The 20938-nt window shown below is 37.3% G+C and overlaps 1 protein-coding gene across 1 annotated transcript in view; it reads left to right on the top strand.

Moving 5' to 3' along the window:
• Window positions 1-20938, top strand: part of COG5 (component of oligomeric golgi complex 5) — a 188382-nt gene that overhangs the window by 121737 nt on the left and 45707 nt on the right. Inside the window, exons 8-13 of the mRNA XM_068930353.1 lie at window positions 1235-1400; window positions 2468-2580; window positions 2676-2753; window positions 16279-16360; window positions 18710-18914; window positions 20752-20913. Of these exons, the coding sequence (XP_068786454.1) occupies window positions 1235-1400; window positions 2468-2580; window positions 2676-2753; window positions 16279-16360; window positions 18710-18914; window positions 20752-20913 (806 nt within the window). The remainder of the gene's footprint in view (window positions 1-1234; window positions 1401-2467; window positions 2581-2675; window positions 2754-16278; window positions 16361-18709; window positions 18915-20751; window positions 20914-20938) is intronic.

Here is a 20938-nt window from a genome sequence, read left to right as displayed (position 1 = left end):
ATGAGCACGCTCTCTTTCTTTGAGACGCACTTGTGTCCGTCCGAAGAAAACTGATCAGGGGAAGGTGAAGCAGAGTTGCATTCGTCTTGCAGAAGACCCTTTTACTGTTGGTGGCCACTACTGCTCCGGCCACAAGCAGGAAGAGTGCAATGGTGTAAGGCCTCAGTGCTAGAGGAAATTCATGGTGGGGTTTCTAGTGGGACGCGCCTGTGGTCTCAGATCCTTCTGTCTGGCCTGGGTGCCACGATTTCTGCCAGACCGTGTTCTTTACTGCTGGTAGAAGTCAGTAAGAAAAATGACAAAGGACTGCATTTCTAATCTGTGTGTGATCAACTGATTGTCCCCTCCGCTAATTGCCTATGAATGCTAAATATAAAAGCAGTATTCAGTGTGTGGATGACAGTACTTTGTTGTTTCTAAAGGCAATAATTTGAGGCTTTTCTCTTGCTGAATAGCTCCAGTGCCAGTGTTTAGCGTTGCTTAGTGGAAATATCAGATTTATTCTTAATCAAAGGTCTCTAAACAATTGACCTGAAAACTTTTTGGATCATTTTCACTTTCTTGAATTTTGGAAAAGCTCTGAATGATACAGAGGCACCTCAGCTATGTTTTTGCAGGCTTTGGAAGTTATCACTGTGGTGTTTTGCACTATTCTGAGGAAGAAGGTGAAGTTAGTGTCAGCACTAGAAATGGAAATGTAGAAATATAAGCTTAAATTCTGCAGAATGCAGTAGTAGGGGCTTGTCCTGCTTGCCTCTGCTTGCCCATGGTTAGTGTATATATATGTTTTAACCCAGTATCACATTTAATCAGCTGTTTGGCACTTAAATGACAGCACTGTAACAGATACCATATGTTAAAACAATATTGCTGCCTACACCATAGCTGGATATAGCTGTGCTGTAACTAACCTAGGAATTATTGGATCAATCACTGGTAACCCACCCCAGGAAAGCTATTGCCAGAAGTGCTTCCAGTTTCTTTTTTTTCCCCCCTCTTCTTGTTCAGAGGATGGCACCAAAGGAAGAACTCCTTGCTAAGCAATGAAGGGAATCACCCCCCCCCCGCCTTTTCCTTCTGTTCTCTGTTACCCAGTAAGGATACCAGTTATTCATTGTTAAATGAAATTTCAGCAGACTGAACTTAAAGATGAACTTGCCCCATAAAATGATGCCTCGTTATGGATAAAAAAATCTGTAGATGATCACTATTTTTGATAATCTTCTCCCTCTAGAACCCTACTCAAGTGGGAACTGCTCTTCAGGTTTTCCATAACCTTGGAACTTTGAAGGATACCATTGCTAATGTGGTGGACGGATACTGCGCAGTCCTGGAGGAGAACATAAAAAGTGCTTTGGATATCAAAGTATTGACCCAGCCATCTCAAACTGTTACAAGAGGTATGATACTTGTTTTACAGAGAATGATACCTTTTTTTTTTTTTTTTTTGGTAAAATTGCAGTATGTTGTCAAATGGAAGAAACTCTCACATCCAAGTCTGTTACAGGAACATTTCCCTGCTTGCTTTAACCACTAAATGATGGGAATAGACAAGTCTCAGAAATAACCTAATACAAAGACAGAATTGAGTCTGATTGTTTTTATTGTGCTCAGGGTTTTTCCTTTTTTTCCTTCCCTCACTCTTTTTCCTGCACTTGCCCAGAAAATTGTCCTCATTAGTTTACAGATTTGTAGCGTTTTCTTAGGAGTTTGTCATACAAAGATAAATCCAATTCTGTCTTCTTTATATTGGTGGGAGGATCATGGGCAGAGATTATTTGCAAGCAGTGGAACCAATCTCACACTACATTAAAATGCTTTTATTGGGTGGAAATCTTCCCAAAGCAGTATTGGTAACATGAGGTAACACTGCGTCATTAAATGTTTAGTTTCCACATGATAGTTCAGATACCAAAGAGTACTGAGCGGGGGACAATTTTAACTTTGGGAACACAAGCTTTTAAACATGTTGTAAGTATTGTAACAAATTTGGGGTCTGAAAAGAGTATCAGTAGCGTAATAAGGGAGTACAGCCCCTGATAGCGTAAACGTTGCCTACACTTCAGTTGGGATATCACATATTTGCAGTTCACATATGCATACAAGTGCTGAGCTGCTCATATCTGTATTTTTCACAGAGGCTGCCTCTTCCATTTCACTTTGCTATTCCATCATACAACAGTGGTCATTGTCTTGGTGTTTCTGTGGGACTGTGAATCAGTAAAGCAGCTAATAGTGATGAACATTAAGGTGTCCTCACTGGACTTCAGACTTAAGTTGACTTCTTAGTTGAGACAACTGAGGACAATCACAAACGCTTTTTTCCAAGCTATTTTAGCCTGCTCTGATTTTTTTGGAAAATTTCTTATGTCAGTGTGTGCAGAGAGGTCTACATTGGTAATGCTATTTTAATTCTCATACCTGAAAACTGAAGTGTGGTTTTGTGAGTTTTTAAATACGTTTTTAGGTGGCCCTGGTCGAGCTGCTATGCCAACACCTGGGAACACAGCAGCTTTTCGAGCAGCTCTCTGGACAAACATGGAGAAACTCATGGATCAAATCTGTGCTGCTTGTGGACAGGTATTCAGAAGCTAATTCCTGTTTGTCTAGTCAAGCAATTTTGCATATAAGATGCTAGCAAATGTCACTGTTCCTCTCGTAAAACTCTCTTACAGGTGCAGCATTTACAGAAAGTATTGGCAAAGAAAAGAGATCCTGTTTCACATGTCTGTTTCATTGAGGAAATAGTTAAGGTAAAGTTTTAATTTGGCAGAAATATGTTTTAGTGGTTCTGTTAAGGAAAATGTGATGAGGGAATGCTTTTGTTTGCAATTTTAGAGTTCCATAAAAATTTTGTAATTAAAGTAACGCGAAAGTGGTGCAAATCAGACTTAGCGTTGAAAGGTATGTTTATGGTCTGTGGGTTATATCTGTAGAGTATAAACATATTCTTTTTATAATTTCTTCTGCTTTCTTTAAAGGGAGCTGATAAGGCACCACTGTCAGTTTTTATTACTGGTTATTGATGTCATTCCATAAAATACTATGTGATTTGAGTAATTACTAAATTGTATTAGTTTGCATAAGAGAATGGGTCTCCTTGTGATATCTGGCACTTTCAGCCATCTGTTTCTCTAGTTCTTGGCGATTCTTTCCACGAAAAATAATTATGGCTGTTCTTTTCCTATAATGTCCCAGATCTGAATACCTAGTCTTTTCCATTCATTTGTACTGTTTTCTCTTCTTATTTGGAATAAATTGATTAATGGTCTCCTTCAGTGTTAGGAACAGTATTACTGGACCTATCTCACCTACCTAGATGAGAAGAAACAAAAACAAAAGGTGTTTTTATGCAGACATCTCCTTTTCCAAGTATAGGGCTGGATTTTTAATTTGCATGAATTTAATTTTTGAAATACATTGGGGAAATTGTTCATATGCAAATGCGATCTTCTCAACAGTAGAAGCAAATAATGAAGGTTAAACACAGGGTATAAGTTTCTCTGTCAGCTAAGCCCAGCTCCAAAAGATGTTGCATAGAACATCACTTTTCCATGAGACCTGTTAAGCTTTTCCTTCTGTATTGTAAAAAAGCTCAAAAAGTTTATAAACTTTTAGTATATATTCTTCATTAAAAAAAAATGAGATTTAGCAAAAAATATCTATTGCTGCCTGGGTGGATACCTTCAATAGGTCAGCATTTTCAAGGAGAAAGTTAAGCCTAGGAACAAGGGGAGGAACTCTGTGGAGTTGGGAGCAATTTGGATGGAAAGGGAGCTGAGAAAAATGAGCTTTTCACATTCATGAGTGGCTCCCGTCCTGAGCCTGTGCTTCTCAGTTCAACTCGGCCCTTTTGGAGAGCAGCACTTACAAGGGGAATAGGAGTTTTTCTAGTTGTCAAGGGTGATAATGGAGGAAAGCCAAAGGAAATCTTTATCATTCTGAAGAATAAATGAAAAGAGAAAAGGAACCTCGAAGCAGTTAGATGCAAACTAAGGAAAAGCTCATTAGAAAATGAAATAGGATGCTTTTGTGTTGTAATATGCTGAACATCTACCATGATATTGCTGATTGCCCTTCCTTCCCATTGACACTATATTGCAGGATTGCATCTAAGTGACAAATTGCATAGCCCAAGTAAAATCCATCTATTTGTGTCTCTGCACTTTTCACTGTTCCAATTAGTTTGCTCTTCAACAGGTATTTTGGCATAGCATAAAACCGAGCTGGGCAGTTGTCACACTCAGTGAAACAGCTAAGGGACGTCCTTCTTGCCTCTCTAATTCTACCAAAACTCTCTTAGCATGACCCAGGACTACTGACAGTACTGCTGCTTTACTTGCTTCTCACCTGAGATGGTTCAGTGTAAGGCAGTGTTTTGCTTCACCCTTCTCACAGTTATGCCTATTAATTGTAGTGTTCCCTGATGTATGGCGGCAACATGCAGATGGGTTTTACCCCAAACAGTAAAACTGCTATTTAGACAAAACCAGTCAAGTACTAGATGCTGCTAGAATTCAAGAGTGCATATACAGATGGCTGTATGGGAAAGCATGAATTGCTGTGTATGTTGCAAATAGAAATAAATAATAAATCGGTAATTTGCCATTTATGCATGAAAATTTCACCTAGTAGCAATCCAAACGGAAAGAGCATGTTTTCATCAGCACATGTACAGGAGAGGGAGAAAAGTGGGGTTTTCTTTATTGTACCCCAAACAGTTGTGTTCGATTTCATTAATAAACTGTGCAAACCAGCAAAACAAACTAAAGATATTAACATTAATACTCATTTGCTAGGGCAGCATGCCCACGCCAGAAGATAGGAAAACGAATCATCCATTCTCCAGTCTGTGCGCTAATTACCGTTACTGATGTCAACATTATTATTATAGTCATCTTCTGCAGCAGCTGCAGTACCACTTTGCCTGTCCATCTGCTTCCTTGTTTTGATTACTGCAGTGCAAGTATCATCCTAGGAAGCATAAGAGAGGAGGGGACCCAGCCTTTTTAAAATGTAAGTCCTTTAATAGCAAGGAAGCTACTTTTTTCTTTTTTAAATCATCCTCTTTTTTCCATTGGAGGATTTTTTTCTGTCTTTCTCCTCACAGATCTCACAGCCTGCAGTTTTTCTAATTTTGCATCGTGATCTCAAACATGTGCTTTCTGGCCTTCTAATTACCTTTTACCGTAATAGTGTTTAGTAGTCTTGTATCGTATTGTGTCAAAAATGCAGTTTTGCAAACATTAACTATTTATTCCAAGGATTCACAACAATCTCCCTGTTGAAAAATAAATGTTAGCTGATAGATGGAGAAACTGAGGCATGGGGCCTGTAAAATTTCTGAATACTGGAGTTCAGCAGCAGGGACATCCACAACAACACCCACATCTCGTCTACACCATGGCTTCTCTTACTAGTAACAGCGCCAAATTTTCGCACCGTTAGATGTGGCCAAGAGTTAAGAGATTTATCCAGGTGCACGAGAGTACCCTGGAAGAATGCAGAGCTGGAATTCACAGCTTGTCCCAGTCCTGTGCCGCCCTTCATGCGTCTCGATTATGTTCTCTTTCCTCTGCCACGATATGAAATGAATGCAAAAGAGCTGGCATCCATTTTGAAAAGAAGTTATGCATTCATAATACATTTTAAAAGCTGCTATATTTCAAATTACTTATTATTACTCTGTAGATACTCAAATTACAGATTTAATTTTGAAAAAAAAAAAACTGTAGATGCTTAATAGATTTATTTTAAGACTGCAGGAACATTTTTGTGGCTTTTTTTCTGCCACTGAACTCCTTTAATTGTTAGATTTTAGCTCATGAGCAAGTCCAACAGATTTCAGAATTTATAGGTCTAGTTTCTGGTTTTGTGTGAAAACAAGTACAGGGCTGATTTTAAACATTTTCATTTTAAAAGATAGTGGTGATTTTACGTAACGTTGAGGGTAAAAATTAAAATGTGATTTAAAATAGTTTAAAATGGATATTTTTGTTCGCTTACTGACTGGCTATTGATATCACTGCTTTCAGTTGCTTAATTCCTCTTCAAAGAGCTGATAGGTTACTTGAGCTTACTCTGCTTTATTTCTCTCTTTCGGTGTGTAGTGACTAATCCTGCTTCAGCTATTTTAATATCTAAACTACAGCTGACTTTAGTGTAAGGCACATCAGAACATATCTTTCTGTGACAGCCAGTTTCCTAATTAGAGATAAGAGTCCCTCTAAGCCCCTTGTGAAAGAGCTGAAAATGATCTCTGCTCTCCATCTATTTTGGGCCCTTCGCTCCTACATAGGCATCAGTTAACAGTTTTGCAAAATGAAAAGCAGCCTTAACAGCAGCAAACCACTTTGCGTTTTTTTGTCCAGTTGGTCAGTAGAAGTGGTGAGCTGAGGTCTCTCCTGGGAAGGGCCGGGGAGTCGGGGGGGAAGTACTCTGCGCGAGGGCACACCTACCTCTGATCTCCTTTGATCTGCTGGTGTCCAGGATTGTTAACAGCTAAGGAACGCTGCCAAACCTGCCATTTACATAAGTCTCGGGGTAGGAGAGTGAGCTGAGAGTTGTAGGGAGTGTTATTAAGTACTTTGTGTATTATTATCTCTCCCGATGAAAGTTTGGTGAGTAAGCAGGCTGTTTTCGTGAGTTGTCAACACTGGTAATAGGAGGTGTTAAGGATACAGAAGGGAATGCCCTAACAGTTACATAAAATAAACTAAAGACAAAACATACATGTTTATTTCCCAAGATGTACTGATGTACTTACATTTCACTTTCTTATTTCTCCTTCCCTATCAAACTTGTTAAAAAAACGCTGCTGGTTTGAAATTATTCACATCTAACATCACATATTCACATTCAGTTGACCCAATTAAAAATAATCCCAAGTGGAAAAATTGAAAAATAATCTAATTACTGCCTTATGTGAGTTCAGAAAATAATCTAGTTTTCTCCTATTATTACACATATGTGATTTATTTTCCAGTATTTTTTGTAGAGGCAGAATTGAATTACGTGTACCTCATTTCCACTGTGGTTTCTGTTTATTATTTAAGCATTAACAAGGTGCTTTGAGCAGATCTAAATACAGGTAAATGTGTAGGTCGTTGATTCTGTAAAGACCTTAAAATGCTTATTATTTCAAACCGACAAATTGTCCATTGAAATCGGTTGCGAGATTTTTGAGGCCTCTCTAAATAAAAGACCTCATCAGCTGGGTAGATCATTGTGTCCCCAGACAGCACTGTTGAAAGTAAATCAGTTCAAATTCAAATGGGAGGCTCAGAGCGCTGTGTGCAAGGTATTCTAGCGGCATTGCATTTTTCCTGGAACTTAGATTTTATTTCTCTGTCAGAAATGTGCAGGTATAAATAATAGGGATGGTATTGAGGTTGTTTGGCTTGATAGGTTATAATGACATTTGTTGTTTTTCACTTCTGGTTTGTTGGGGTTTGTGCAAATTGCAGGTTGGTGATGACTGAAAATTATTAAGTCAGTTGGTTTTCAATTAGGTTGCCATTAGAAAGAAAAATGCCTTTAACAAACGTGCCACCTTTTATCATCATTCTTGTCAATCTTACTGGAACAACTAAGGATTGTTTGGACATGAGTAACAAGCTATCCTTTCCATCCTTAGATGAGGTATGTGGAAGTCAAGGTGAATGTGTAGCTGGTGAATTGCTGCTGTACATACTAAATCGCTTCTCCGGATGGAAGAAAACTGTCGAGTCCCTTGGGTGGTTCTTGGCTTTTGGAAACACTAAGTTCCTTTACTTCCAGTTGATACATACTTATCTTGCAGGAGCATGTGAGGATTAATTAATATTTTTAAATAGTTTTGAAGATATAGGACACTGTTTAAGACCTAAGTATTTTCATTCCTTACAAATTAGTTTTTCTAAGAAATTACTTAAGAATTCTAATATTCTAATGTTAGAATAGTGGAAATACATGCTCTTGACTGTTCTCCAGTTCAGAAGGTTATATTTCAGGAACAGTTTTTGCTTCTTTTGTCAGTTGCATAGAGACCTTTTTAAAATGTTACATTACTGCTGGAAGTCTAGAAACGATTACACCTTGGGTATAAACTGATCAACTCAATGTAATGAAATTCTATGCCCTGCAGTAAAACAAAAATCAAGGTCATTTTTAAAATCGTGGTGTCATTTATTGACATATGTTCACCTGCAACGTATAATGTAGACAGCATTAGAAATTTAAATGCACTGATCTTTTTAAAAATTTAATCCAGACTATTTCTAGAAGATAGAATAGGTTTATTCAAAACACACTGAATTTGTCTGTTTCTTTACTCATTAATGGCACTACTGAGTAGGATGCCTTTTTTTCACAGTCTAACATTTGGCAATTATGTTGCTATAGAAATAGTGCAAATAAATTTCCTTTTTTCTGTCCCATAAGATCTTGCTGTACAAAATTGTTAAATCATTTGCACTGTTGCTTTATTGATGGAAAAAATATTTAGGCTGCCCTTTAAATGTCTTCTGTTTTCAGAGCAATATTCCCAAATCTCCTATTTCTTTCTGGGGGAGCCTTTGATTACAAATGGAAAACACTGTTTGTATTAGTATGCAAAGCCTGATTTCAGGAGCCTGCAGCAACTAGCTTCATGATAATGTTCGCTATATTGTTTTACATTTCAAAGAGGCTTCACAATGAAGATGCTTTTCAAATTCTAGTCAAAGTATCAAAGTTTCTACAGGGAAAAATAAGTTGGAAGTGATTGTCATGAAGTAGGAGCAAGCTTGGAATCAGTGGGTCAGATTTATTATTGGAATGTTAGAATAGCTGTGTTAAATACACACAAATATGATAATTCACAGATGGGAAATTATTATACTCATTAAGTTCTAAATTTGCAGTGTGGAGGACATTTGTAAAAATAAATGTACTTCTTTTCAGCATCTTCATGCGTTCTTGTCTAATGCTAAATAAAGTGGGTACTTTCATTCTCGTTTCTTGAATTTGGATTTAATGTCAGATGCTAAATAGACATATTAAGAACAGAGCTCAAGAGATTTCATTTCTGCAATAGCAAAGTTAATTAGTAGCTTGGTATGTTTTTCTAAAATTAGGTAAGCTGTTCCATTTTTATGTTTGAGGAAACTTTAAATCAGTTTTCCAGGCTACAGCTTTAATATTATTGTAGAGTAGCAGTGCATACAGATCATTGCTTATCTTTGCTCTTATGACACTGGTACCCAGCCCACTATCCTTCAGTGGGTTATTAGCTTACCAGTAGCTGTATAGTGGAAAATGAGTTACACCTTTTGAACGGTAAAATCAAGTCAATTTTCAGGTGAGTAAGTGGTAGTGGAGTTTTAGCACTTAGAATTCTGTCTTTTCTTTCCGTCAAAGATAATCTTGTAATCCTGCAAACAGGCAACATTAAATTTGGAGTCTTTACAGCTGAGTACTAAGGTGGCTTCACACCATTAAAGGTAATGTATTCTTCTGGTCTGCATACATGCTACAATAAACTGCATCGAAAGACTGCTGAAAAAAAAAATTAATATCTAAGGATTAAATGAATTATTTTTTTCTGTTTATTTCATACCAATAAATGAATACTCTGTCTTCTGAATCCGAATCTTTTCCGTACCACTAGATGTTGTGTAGAACATGACTGGATCTACGATCTCTGCCAGTTGCACTGTGTGCTCTAACACCTCTATGTGTGATTTTTTGAAACTCAGATTTTATGAACATAGAGTTGTTGACATGGGGCTTAAAATCTCTGCTTAAAAAGCCAGTGGGATGCTTTTCACTTGGCTTCTACGAAATGAAGAACCAATCTAGACCTTTCTGTCTTAGACAACTCAAGAGAGTTAAGCTTTCATCATTAAAACACTTAAGTTTTCACTGTAATTTATGCTTATGTTATTGGGGAAGGACTCCTTTCTCTTAGTTTACAGGAGAAAGATTGACTTAGGAGAACCTTATCTTAAAGTACAATGCTCTAGTCTGTGTTCACCTTTAATGCCCCAGGCTATGTCCAGCTTTGCTTTCTTGAGCTGGGGCAGAGAGCAGGATGAACTAGCACTGTCTAAATCTCTCTTGGCATTGTCGTTATTCAGTATTATCACAGCATTCGTAATTGTTTTGTCTAAAAAAAAAAAAAAAAAGAAGCCCTATTGTAGGGAAGTTGCACAGTATTACTGTCTGTGCACAGTATTGACCACAGGCATTTTATAGGTGATAGTTGAAGCTAAATGATTATACAAGGCGAACACTTTTCTTGCCAATTGTTGATTATGGCCCTGATTCAGCAAGGCACTTAAGCTCATTCTTAATTTCACATGAAGAAGAAATACCATGGGAGTCAAAAAAACCTGCCTGCATCTGTTATTCTGCTAAGGGTTAACGTTGCTGAATTATGGCTCACACTGATGATCTTTGTCCAGTTCATGTGAAGTGAGGCCTCCTGTTGGGAAATTTTGTTACTACTTTTGTGATCTTGCCTGCCAGACTTATTTTGTGTGATGCACATGTTTAATTTATATGAACAAGGAATTCTTGTGTGAACAGTGTGTGTGTGACTGAGTGCCTGAATTATAAACAGTATGGAAAAGGGTAAAATTCTAGTCTTTGGGTCGGGAGGGAATTTGAGTTTTTCCATGGGACTCTGCACAGCGTGTGAGTAGACTCCCAAGGAATTACACTTGCAAAAGTAGCTAAGCCCCATTTTCAGAAGTGACTTGAGTGCTTATAATTCATGTCTCTTTCAAAAGCATCTTTGTGTTCTGCTCCTTCTGGCCAGCTGTGCAGTGGGTCGGAACTGCCAGGGGTTGTTCTCATTGATATTGCTGGCCACCGGTTCAGTTCATCATTTCTGACAGCAAAGAATTGGCAAGAGAAAGACACACCTAAGTTAAATGTCTTGCTCTATCCAAAGCAGCAGAGAGGCTGCTAACTTATTTGAGTACCAGCAGAGAGTATTTACCTGATCGGCGCTATCGGTGCTGGGGAATAAAGCTGGGTACAGGAGCAACAGGGACACTATTTTTAATTTCCAGTGTGAGTTGATGGATTATTAGTTTATTTAAATCTAGCAGTTATAGGACCATTTTCATAGTGGATTTTTATGAAAAAATAGCCAGTTCCATGACTGATCTTAACCTCCCAACCATTTTTTAAATAGTGCAAATTATGATTTCCGTGATGATTCTCTCTGCTGTGAGATCAGAATAAAGCTGAGAGCACGTTGTTCTGTCACTTCAGAAGATGCCAAGTTAAATGGATCTGATTTTGAGGAGAAATCCTGTTTTGCCATTATAATTCTCCAGTTGATGGGAATTAAATGTTCATAGATTTCATTCAGTTATATTCTATAATGAAAAAAATATGCATATGTCAGCCTGAATCTTTCCCGTCCTGAATTTTAGATACCATCAATCACAGTTAGGATTCTTTTGTTGAAGAAAGAGCATATTGCATGAAAAGAGGAAATGGCTTTATATTGTATGCTAAAATGGAATAATTTGCTTCTGAGAGGACTGAAGTTGTGTAAGGATTTTGGCATACTACGCAGTATGCAACTAAAACGGTTTTGTCCTAGATAGTAGTGACGTAGCCGGACCTCTTAACTTCCAACGGCTTGTGTGTTCTCTGCATTATTAAACATATTTATTGATGGTATGTGTGGGTGGGTGTGTGGAGAACAAGTAATTTGGCAAAATGGTGACCTTTTCCCAGTGTTGTTGGTTATGGAATAGGAAACTGTTGGAAAATGATTGCCACAGAGCTGAAAAGATAATCGGATGCAGTTCATTACTCATCTTGTCAGCTGCTCCTGCTACAAGGGATTGTATCACAAGATGTTAATCTGCCTGTGACTAGATTCAAAGCAAGCATTTTTATTTTGGGGGGGAGGGGAACCATATAAGTAATATAACTTCGTTCAATTTGATGTAGTTTTCAGAAGCAAGAGAAATGAAAAACTCCCGATTTGAAGTCTCAAAACGATATTTGATAAAAAATATTAGTGCATCTTTGTGGGTTCTGCTACAAAACCTGTGGTGATGTGCTGCAAACAGCTATTTAATTGCAGAAGTTGTTCTTTTAAAGTTAATGGTGAGGTTGTATATTTATTAAATAGTGAAAGTCCACTATCACACTTGAGTGTGTACTGCAAGACACCTAGTATAGATACAAGACAGATTAGCACCACAAAGAATCCCTTTTACACACTGAATCACTAATGTGGATGTACCCAATGTTCTCACACACTGTGCTTCAGTAAGGCTATTTGCTGTAAGTGTACAGGAGGACCAAATTCATTGCTTCACAATCTGCAGAAGTAGTGGTAACAAGAATGCAGTTTTAACTAGGTCACAGCTTCTGCAACTATGACTTGTCCAATTCAAGTCCCTCTTTCTTCCGTAATCCATAGCGTTACATGGTAGGCTGGTCTCTTCCCTGCTCATATGTTCAATCTAGTCTTTGTCTAGGCAAAATATTATATTATTGAAACCAGTTTCTTCCTAAATGTACCAAAAAGTAGGAGCGCCCACACCTTCTCCTATTTCTTTTAAGATGCTCTCCCCTGATCTTGTGTGCAGGATGCTTCTTTTTAAATCTCAAAATACGGCACCTTCGTCAATGCCCAAAAGTGCAGTTCCTTTCTGCTACACTTGGGATGTTGCTCAGAGTGCTGTACTAAGCAGAGAGGAAGGCTTATAAGCTTTCCATTAGAAAGCCAGTAGGTTTGCTGTGTGCATTTCAGGCAAGCAGTTCTGCTCTTCTCTCTCCTACCTTCCTCCTGCCCGTCTTCATAAGCCTTTGAAGAGCTAAGTTGTCCAGTACAAGAGGAGGGCCGTTCCTTTAATTTTTCTGCTAGGCTGGAGAAAAGCACTCTTCCTATTGCTACCTATTTTTGAGTCATTTTGCAATATTGATTATTGTCAAATGGAATTGCGCATTATTTAAACAGTTAAATTATAATTTTCATTGTAATCTACAGCCACATAAGTAATCTGTATTAGAATACCATTTAAAATAATTGCTGGGCAAAATGCAGAAGTCTGAATACTAGTCTGTTAAACTAAAATTTCGAGAAACATTTCCACCTTCATTAGTTTCCCTTCTGAATGACTCTGTTATAAGCTGCTCTTCTTCAATAATTAAAGGATTTCTCTTTGTTTTTTTTTTTTTTTTAAAGTAGTGAGACACTTAAAAGTACTTAAGAAAATAACATATCGAGTTAATGTGTAAGCAAAATAAATGACAGATTTAAACAAAATAAATAAATGGTTTCTGAATGCTCCGGGTTGCATATGGCACTCTTTACACCAGGAGGAGTATCTAATGCTAATATCTTACTGTCTTCCAATTTTGGTAACTACAGTCCACCCACTTAAATACCCCCTAGTGTTTGCGTAGGTAACATTATTCTCTACTTCCTGCCACAAACTCTTACTTTGTATGCTATTAATCGGCAGCTATATTTCACCTCCAGACTGACTGCATCTCAGCATTGGAGAAAGTGAAATATCATATCTTACATTACAGAAGCAAGCTGTCATGAGCCTGGAGATTGTACTCTTAGCGGGTCTGAAACGGGAGCATTAATCACTTTTTTCCCTAAACATTTTTGACTGAGTAGTCAATCAGTAGGAGATGTTTGAATTTTCTGTATAGCTTTTCCCCTGTTTCTTCTCATAGTGTAGTTGGTTAGCCAAGACATAAGGGCCTTGTTCGCTATAAAATTCTCATACAGTTAATGAACACCGTTTGCCCAGGTCAGAAGACACAAGTTAATGGGCAGAGACTTAATTTGCACGGCAGCCACAGCTATACCAATGCTTGCTTGACTGCATAGGTAAATAAGTATGCATATGTTTACATATAAATCTTACATACTTGCACATGAAAATTACATGATGTTACATGTATGTTAATGTTACTTGTTATTATGTTGAAACAGACAAGATAGAAATACAGATGTGGAGAGACTTTTTGTTTTCAAGACCATTTAATCATTGTATTTTCTGCTGAAACTGACAGCTGTAGGTGGTTGTAGCAGTAATGAAAGTAAGTTGTTTAAAAGTCATCTGTATTTATTTTTCCACATCCATAGATTATTTAGAAATTGAATTGAGTTACCATGCTGAATAGGCAAACATTATTCCATGTTGGGATGGAGAATATGAAAGCTCATTAATTTACGGTATAATTGATGTGAAAGGTTATTTGTTTTCTAGTAATTTTTGTACATTAAATATGAAACTGTGAAACGAAGAACTGACTAATTTGACATTTGTGCTGTAGTAATAAATTTACAAAAACCAAAGCCTCTTTAGGCATTGCACCTTTTGAATCACTGTCTAATATGATCTTTTTTTTGCCCATTTGTGAAAATCAACTACAATTTTACAGAAAATGTAAACATAACTCTAAAATAGGTTACTTAAGTTTCTAAATCCATCCAATGTCCTCAAGGAGTCACAAATGAGCTTCCATCGTCCCAGCTTATCTTATTTTCCTGTGTTAATTCTCAACCATTTTCCCACTAGAAGTCCCCTGCAACTGCCCAACAGCATAAAAGTTCTGTCTTAATTCTTAACACGTGGTGGCTCAGGTATCTGTTTTTTTGAATATCTGTAGAGGACAGGGGTGGGGTTAGTCCTTATCTAATCTCAGAACTTGTTGTGAAGGCGTTCTATCTGATAGTTATTGTTTCCCTGAGGGGCATATTTTTAAAAACTTTTAGATGACTCATTGTACCTTTAACTGGTTTTTCAGTTTTTATATACATTCTTTAACGTGACAGTTTTTTGGGTGGAAAACTTGAGCTTGAACCTGAAGTCTTTCAGTGATCAGATCTTTAGCAGTGTAAAACTGCATTCAACCTATGTGTGACATTCTGTCTAAATACCTTCCTTACTTCATATGTTATTACCAATGCAAGGGAATAGAGTGCATTCTGTTTTCCTTCGTCATCTTAAATAGCAACTGAGTTTGGAGTAGCTGGACTTTTATATTTGATAGCTAATCTCATTGTTCTTGTGACAGTGGACAGAAGTTGTACGGACACTTTGAAAGGTCTAGTATTATTAATAAGAGCTAAAGTTTTAAATTTTTCTCAGCAAAGTCATTGGCAGGGCCAAAAGGAAAGCTGAAAGAATGCATCCGTTTTTGACAGTGATTGCAACATAGAGCCCTTTGCTTATATTTAACTGTTAATGTTATGTCTTGATTTAAAGACTTTGATGTTTCAGAATGAGTCATGATGGAAACAGCCAAGTGCCAACCTAAAATCTCTAGAATAGCTAACCTTTGTAATTACTGTTAGGTATTTCACTTTGTCATTCTGAGCACTTTTTGCTGATTATTGTTAGTATAGGGATTTGGTCAGCTTGGTTAATTTGTATATGTAATGTATTGACCCTAATGTAATGTAATGCAACCAAGACAACCATTCTGTCCAGGACGAGCTTTGCCTTCCCACCAAAACCCTGGGCAATCTTGCAGGTACCTAAGCAACGGACAGAATAGGATACCTGTTATCATCTCCTGTATTTTTTCCTGCCTCAAACACAAAGAGGGCAAAAGAGAGAAAACAAAACTGTGACTTAATGCCTTTTTTCAAGGTAAATGAAAGATGTTGGGGGGAGTAACTAAGCAACCTGCTATTTCACGCATATGTGCTTTGTAAGAACATGGTACCTCGTTTCCACCTCTAGCAGCAAGCCCTGTTGATACAAGATGGTGAAGAATCAACTGTGAGCGTCACTATGTCTTCGCACGTTTTAAAGTTTTTGTTAGTCTTAACTTTCTTACTGTTCTATGTGAAACAGAACAGCGTGCACAGGTTTTGGTCCCTAATAAGCGTTTGCAAGCACGTTGGCAATAACAACAATTGCTATGATTTAGTCAGCACGGGAAGCCCCACTGAATCAGAAGGTCATCTAACGTGCAGAGATTTTCTAACACAGTTCTAGAGGTTTATTATTTCTTTCTATATTCATGCACCTCTCTAAAAGATCTTTTATCTGAGAGCTGGGAGGAGATCTGTTAAATATGAGGGAAGAGGTTGCATTTGAGAGATGACTGAAGCTTTTGTTTTTGTTTTCTCGCATATTTTTCTTAGCTTTAAACTTGAGGGAAACTTCTCAAACTTCATCTACTTAGTTTTCATTCTCAGTGGTGGAAGAACAGATTGGAAGGAAACGTTTGACTGGGAGCATTTGTGTTCTTTGAGATTCTTGGAAAAGGATGTGTTTTGAAACTTTCATTTCTCTTGTCCCTTGCTGCCAGGACGGCCAGTCGGATATTTTGTACAAATTTTGGTCTGCGGTAACTCAGACTCTTTCCTCTCAGTTTCAGGCAGCAACAGACTGTAAGTATTCAGTATATATGATTTGTAATGTGTTCTGTATTTATTTTGAATTCGTCATTTCAGTAAGCCTATTGCTCGTTATCTCCTCTAGTAAGCTATAGCAGTGGTTTCTACTGATCGCTGAGTCAATGAATTTACAACTCCTCCTTCTTTTTGTAACCAGACAGTTTGTTATTGTGATCCTCCTAAACAGTGATTGAGTTTTCAGAAAGAAATATCTTCTACTTTATTAAGTAATCATAACCTAATAGCAGACACATAATTTTGCAACTGTATGTGAAGGTAAAAATGTTTGGAATGGTAGATTATATTTCCAAAAGTGAACGGGTTTGCCAAAATTATAAATGCGAACTTGATTTTAAGGAACAGTGCTTATCAATTTTCAACAACAGAAGGCTATAAGTTATGAAAGCCTGATTTTAGCCATTTTATAAATGGGAATTGAGTTCCTTTAAAATTGTGCCTTGTCTTAATATAGATAAATGGTTGATGTTCTGACTATACACAATATTCTGTACATATATAATAAATAGCTAGTAGATACGATCAAGGAAGATTAAATAAAAATCACATTATAAACATGAGACAGTACTGTTGCCAGTGCATAATAATGCGGCATGCAATTGGACCATAAAGCCGAATGACTTTGATGCTTTCGTAAATATATCTTTCGTGTTTGTCTATAGCTTATAAAGCTAGTCTTTTGCACACACAAAAAAAGTGTGTAAGATTTGCATTTATCTTTCTGATCTCAGCTATTGCATTAGCCTTTCAAAAATTGGTCCTGCCCTGCTTTATAGCAGTGATATAATTTTGAGGAAGTAACTGCTTGATTCATGCTCAGTGGTTGTTTGGTAACTAGGCGATCCCAAAAGAAAATATGATCAACTTGTGTTAAAACATATTAATTTTACTGTTTGCCTTACGCATACTTTATCAGCCCTATGTACGTACCAGGAGTCTCATATGTTCCAACTGAACATGTGATAACTGTTTTCAACACTAGGTTTTAGGACTGTGGCATTGTCACGTCAGTTAATGGGATCAATCAACATTTCAGAGTTAAGGTAACTTCTACATTTTGTCAGCAGTATATCATCTGACAGTTATTCAAACATATTTTATTACTTCTGATTTTTAATTTTTTTATATGAAGGTTTGGAGAGAGCTGTTGTTTTTTTTACCGTGCAACTGCTGTTTTTACTTTGCTACATCTGAGCTTTGGGGAAATACTGCTTACAGCAAGTAGACTTTCAATTTTTTAAGTGACGCTCATTCTGTATGAGAATGTTTGTTTTTTAACATGTAAATTCTAAGTCAGTAAATCCACTGACTTCAGTCATAGGCCTCTGGATCATATAGATTGGAAGAAGACTAGACAATATCAGGCGAGTGATGTAAAAATATGAATTCACAACAGAGTTTACAGAGGGTGACAACAGATCATTGTCTGCTTTTGTGAGGTTGGAACAGACTTTGTAAACATCATTTCGTGACCTAGGATCACTCTGTATTTGACGATGGATATGAATCTAATTCAAAATTAGAACACGTTTAAGTAGGAAGAATGGGCTGGGGGAACTGGGGCAGATGTCCAGAACCTGAAAACCTCTGAATGAAAAGAGCAATGTTAATCTCCTAATGTAATGGTGAAATCCATAAAGTATGAGTGATGTTAGATCAAGATTAATGTTAGTCTTTGAAACAGTTGTACATTTGTTTCATTTCCTGCTACTTGTGGCAAGACATTTAAGGCTGAAAATAACACTGCTTTTTCTGCTGGCTTTGTCATTCTTTGTTTGACAAGGGATCGCATTTTTTAGGTGCCTTGTGTTAAGAAGTATGTGTAAAAGCACACACTTCTCTCATGAGATTTGGTAGTTTGGCTAATAGAAGTTATCTTTGTCCTTATTAAATAGGTATCTTGAAAGCTTTACAAAACTATACTTTTTCCACTGCCAAGCTGTTGTTAGAAAATCTTTAGGTTTAGTGAGTTCTAATCACACACTGTGTTTAAATGAGTAATAATACTAATAATGATGTGTTTCATAGCAAGCATTTCATGACCATAATTAGTATGTATATTTTATGAAATAAATTTTTCATATCCAATTTTTTAATGGTGGAGTTCATACTAATGCTTTAGATACTTAAGTTTATCAGTTTCATTTATTGTGATAACTCTTACCACTTTGAAATTATTAATAAACGTTACACTAGTAAAATTACAGACATATTGATACTGTATGTAATTCATTGATTTAAATGCAGAGATAGAGACTGCTTATATGAATCAAATAAATTAGCTGGAACTTAGCAATGCTTATTGCTTTCTGTTATATTTTGCAGCCTCTATGTTTTTGAAGCAAGCCTTTGAAGGAGAATACCCTAAATTACTGAGGCTTTATAATGACTTGTGGAAACGCCTGCAACAGTATAGTCAAAATATTCAAAGGAATTTTAACACAAGTGGAAGTACTGATCTCTTTGCTGAACTGCAACAAATGGAAGAAGATACACAGGACATATTTATGCAAAAAACTCAAGATTATGAGTATGTATTATGAACTCTATTGCAATAGAGTGTAAAGCTTTGCAACCTGTAAGAAAAATGAATATTTTAAAGAACTTAATGTTATTCAACTTGTCAAAACAGGAGAATTTTAAAAGCTTTTTTGGTTTGCTCATGTTTATTATTTTAGAACTATTTTAAAGCTGTAAGATTTTCATTTCATTATATGATTAGCAGCGCTGGATTGTCTTCTCTTTGATAAAGAACCTGACAGTGTTACTTTGAAACTAGTTTTATCTTTTTGTCTCCGTGGGGGAAAAAAAGACCGAGGGAATGATTAAAATCCTGTTTCATAGATATTGCAATTACTGCCATAGCTTTCTCTTATTGGGGTTCCTGGTCTTCCTGGTGGACAAGAAGTTGAACATGAGCCAGCGGTGTGCCCTTGCGCGTAGGAAGACCAACATCCAATTGGGCTACATTAGGCAGAGTGCCCACAGGTCGAGAGAGGTGATCCTTCCCCTTTACTCAGCACTGCTGAATGCATCAGTGTACTCAGCACACTCCTGGGATCCCCAGTACAAGAAAGGCGTGGACATACTGGAGCAAGCCCCAAAGAGCCGCAAAGATGATTAAAAGACTGGAGCATCTGACAAGTGAGGAGAGGCTGAGAGAGCTGGGACTGTTTAGCTGGAAGAAGAGAAGGCTCAGGAGGATCTTACCAGAGTGTATAAGTATCTGATGGGGGAGAGTAAAGAAGATGGAGCCAGACTCTTCTCAGTGATGCCCAGTGACAGGACAAGAGGCGATGGGCCTCTTCCTATATATCTTCAGATATATAGGAAATTCCATATAAATATCAGTAAACACTTCTTAGTGGGAGGTTGGTCAAACACTGGAACAGTTTGTCCAGAGAGGTCTCTATCCTTGGAGATATTCAAAATCCAGCTAGCCACAGTCCTGAACAGCCTTTTCCAGCTGACCCTGCTTTGAGCAGGGGGTTGGACTAGGTGACCTCTAGAGGTCCCTGCCAGCCTCAACTGTTGAGTGATTCTGTAATGAAACCACAGTCACTGGAGTATGATAGATAATCAGTTTGTAATGATACACAGTTTGTATGTTTATTACATCCTAAAAAAAACATGATATGAGTCATAGATACCAGAAAGATTAAACGGAAAACAGGCCCATCAAGTCCGTTAGGACTTGCAGACTTATGTGAGATAAAATAATTATTTTAGGTAAGATTTGTGTTGGCTTAAATATGTTCCAGTGCAGTCAGTGGGAGACTTATCATTGACTTCAGTGGTAGCGAGTAAAACCTCTGTCAAACTTTTCCGACTCTAAGGTAAAATGTTTGAGAGAGCTGCTACTTACTCATTTTCATCAAGAGAAATAATAAGGATGGAAGCTTATTAAAGGTAGGTTTAAGATGTTTGTTTCTATCCTAGTCTTTCTGTAAGCATATATAGACCAAGAGAGGATTTTTAAAAGTTTTTTAAAATATGTCATTGAGCACAAGCCATCTGCTAATGAAATATGTGACGGCAAAAAGGTCTTTAATTGCAGTTCTGGGTATTTCCCCGGTGTTTTTAGCGTTGTATGTCTCAAGAACAGCTTGAAGTAGGGATTCCACATGGGTCTTAAGGAAAGGGCAAAGAACTGGGTTGAGCTACCCAGAGCAGTTGCCTGCGTAGTTATATAATTCAAGTGAAAAGCCAGCTGTTGTACACTGTCCAAATCTCTTCAAGTGTATATGTTTAGAGAGCAGAAAGAAAAACTGGGTTGGATACTGCAAAGTTTGTATGGTCTGGAAAGATATAACAATGCTATTGTATATTTTAGTTTAAAACGTAATAATTTTGCCTTAAACCCACAGTCCAGAAAAGGCCTTGAAAGATTCACTGCAATCATATGAAGCTGCTTATTTGTCAAAATCCTTATCTCGACTCTTTGACCCTATCAATCTTGTCTTCCCTCCTGGCGGTCGTAATCCTCCTTCTTCTGACGAGCTTGACAGCATTATTAAGACTATAGCCAGGTATGCAGATAAAATACATTGCAAC

Source organism: Struthio camelus, chromosome 1, assembly GCF_040807025.1.
Source record: "Struthio camelus isolate bStrCam1 chromosome 1, bStrCam1.hap1, whole genome shotgun sequence".
Lineage (NCBI taxonomy): Eukaryota > Metazoa > Chordata > Aves > Struthioniformes > Struthionidae > Struthio > Struthio camelus.
This window is presented reverse-complemented; position numbering and strand designations above follow the sequence as displayed.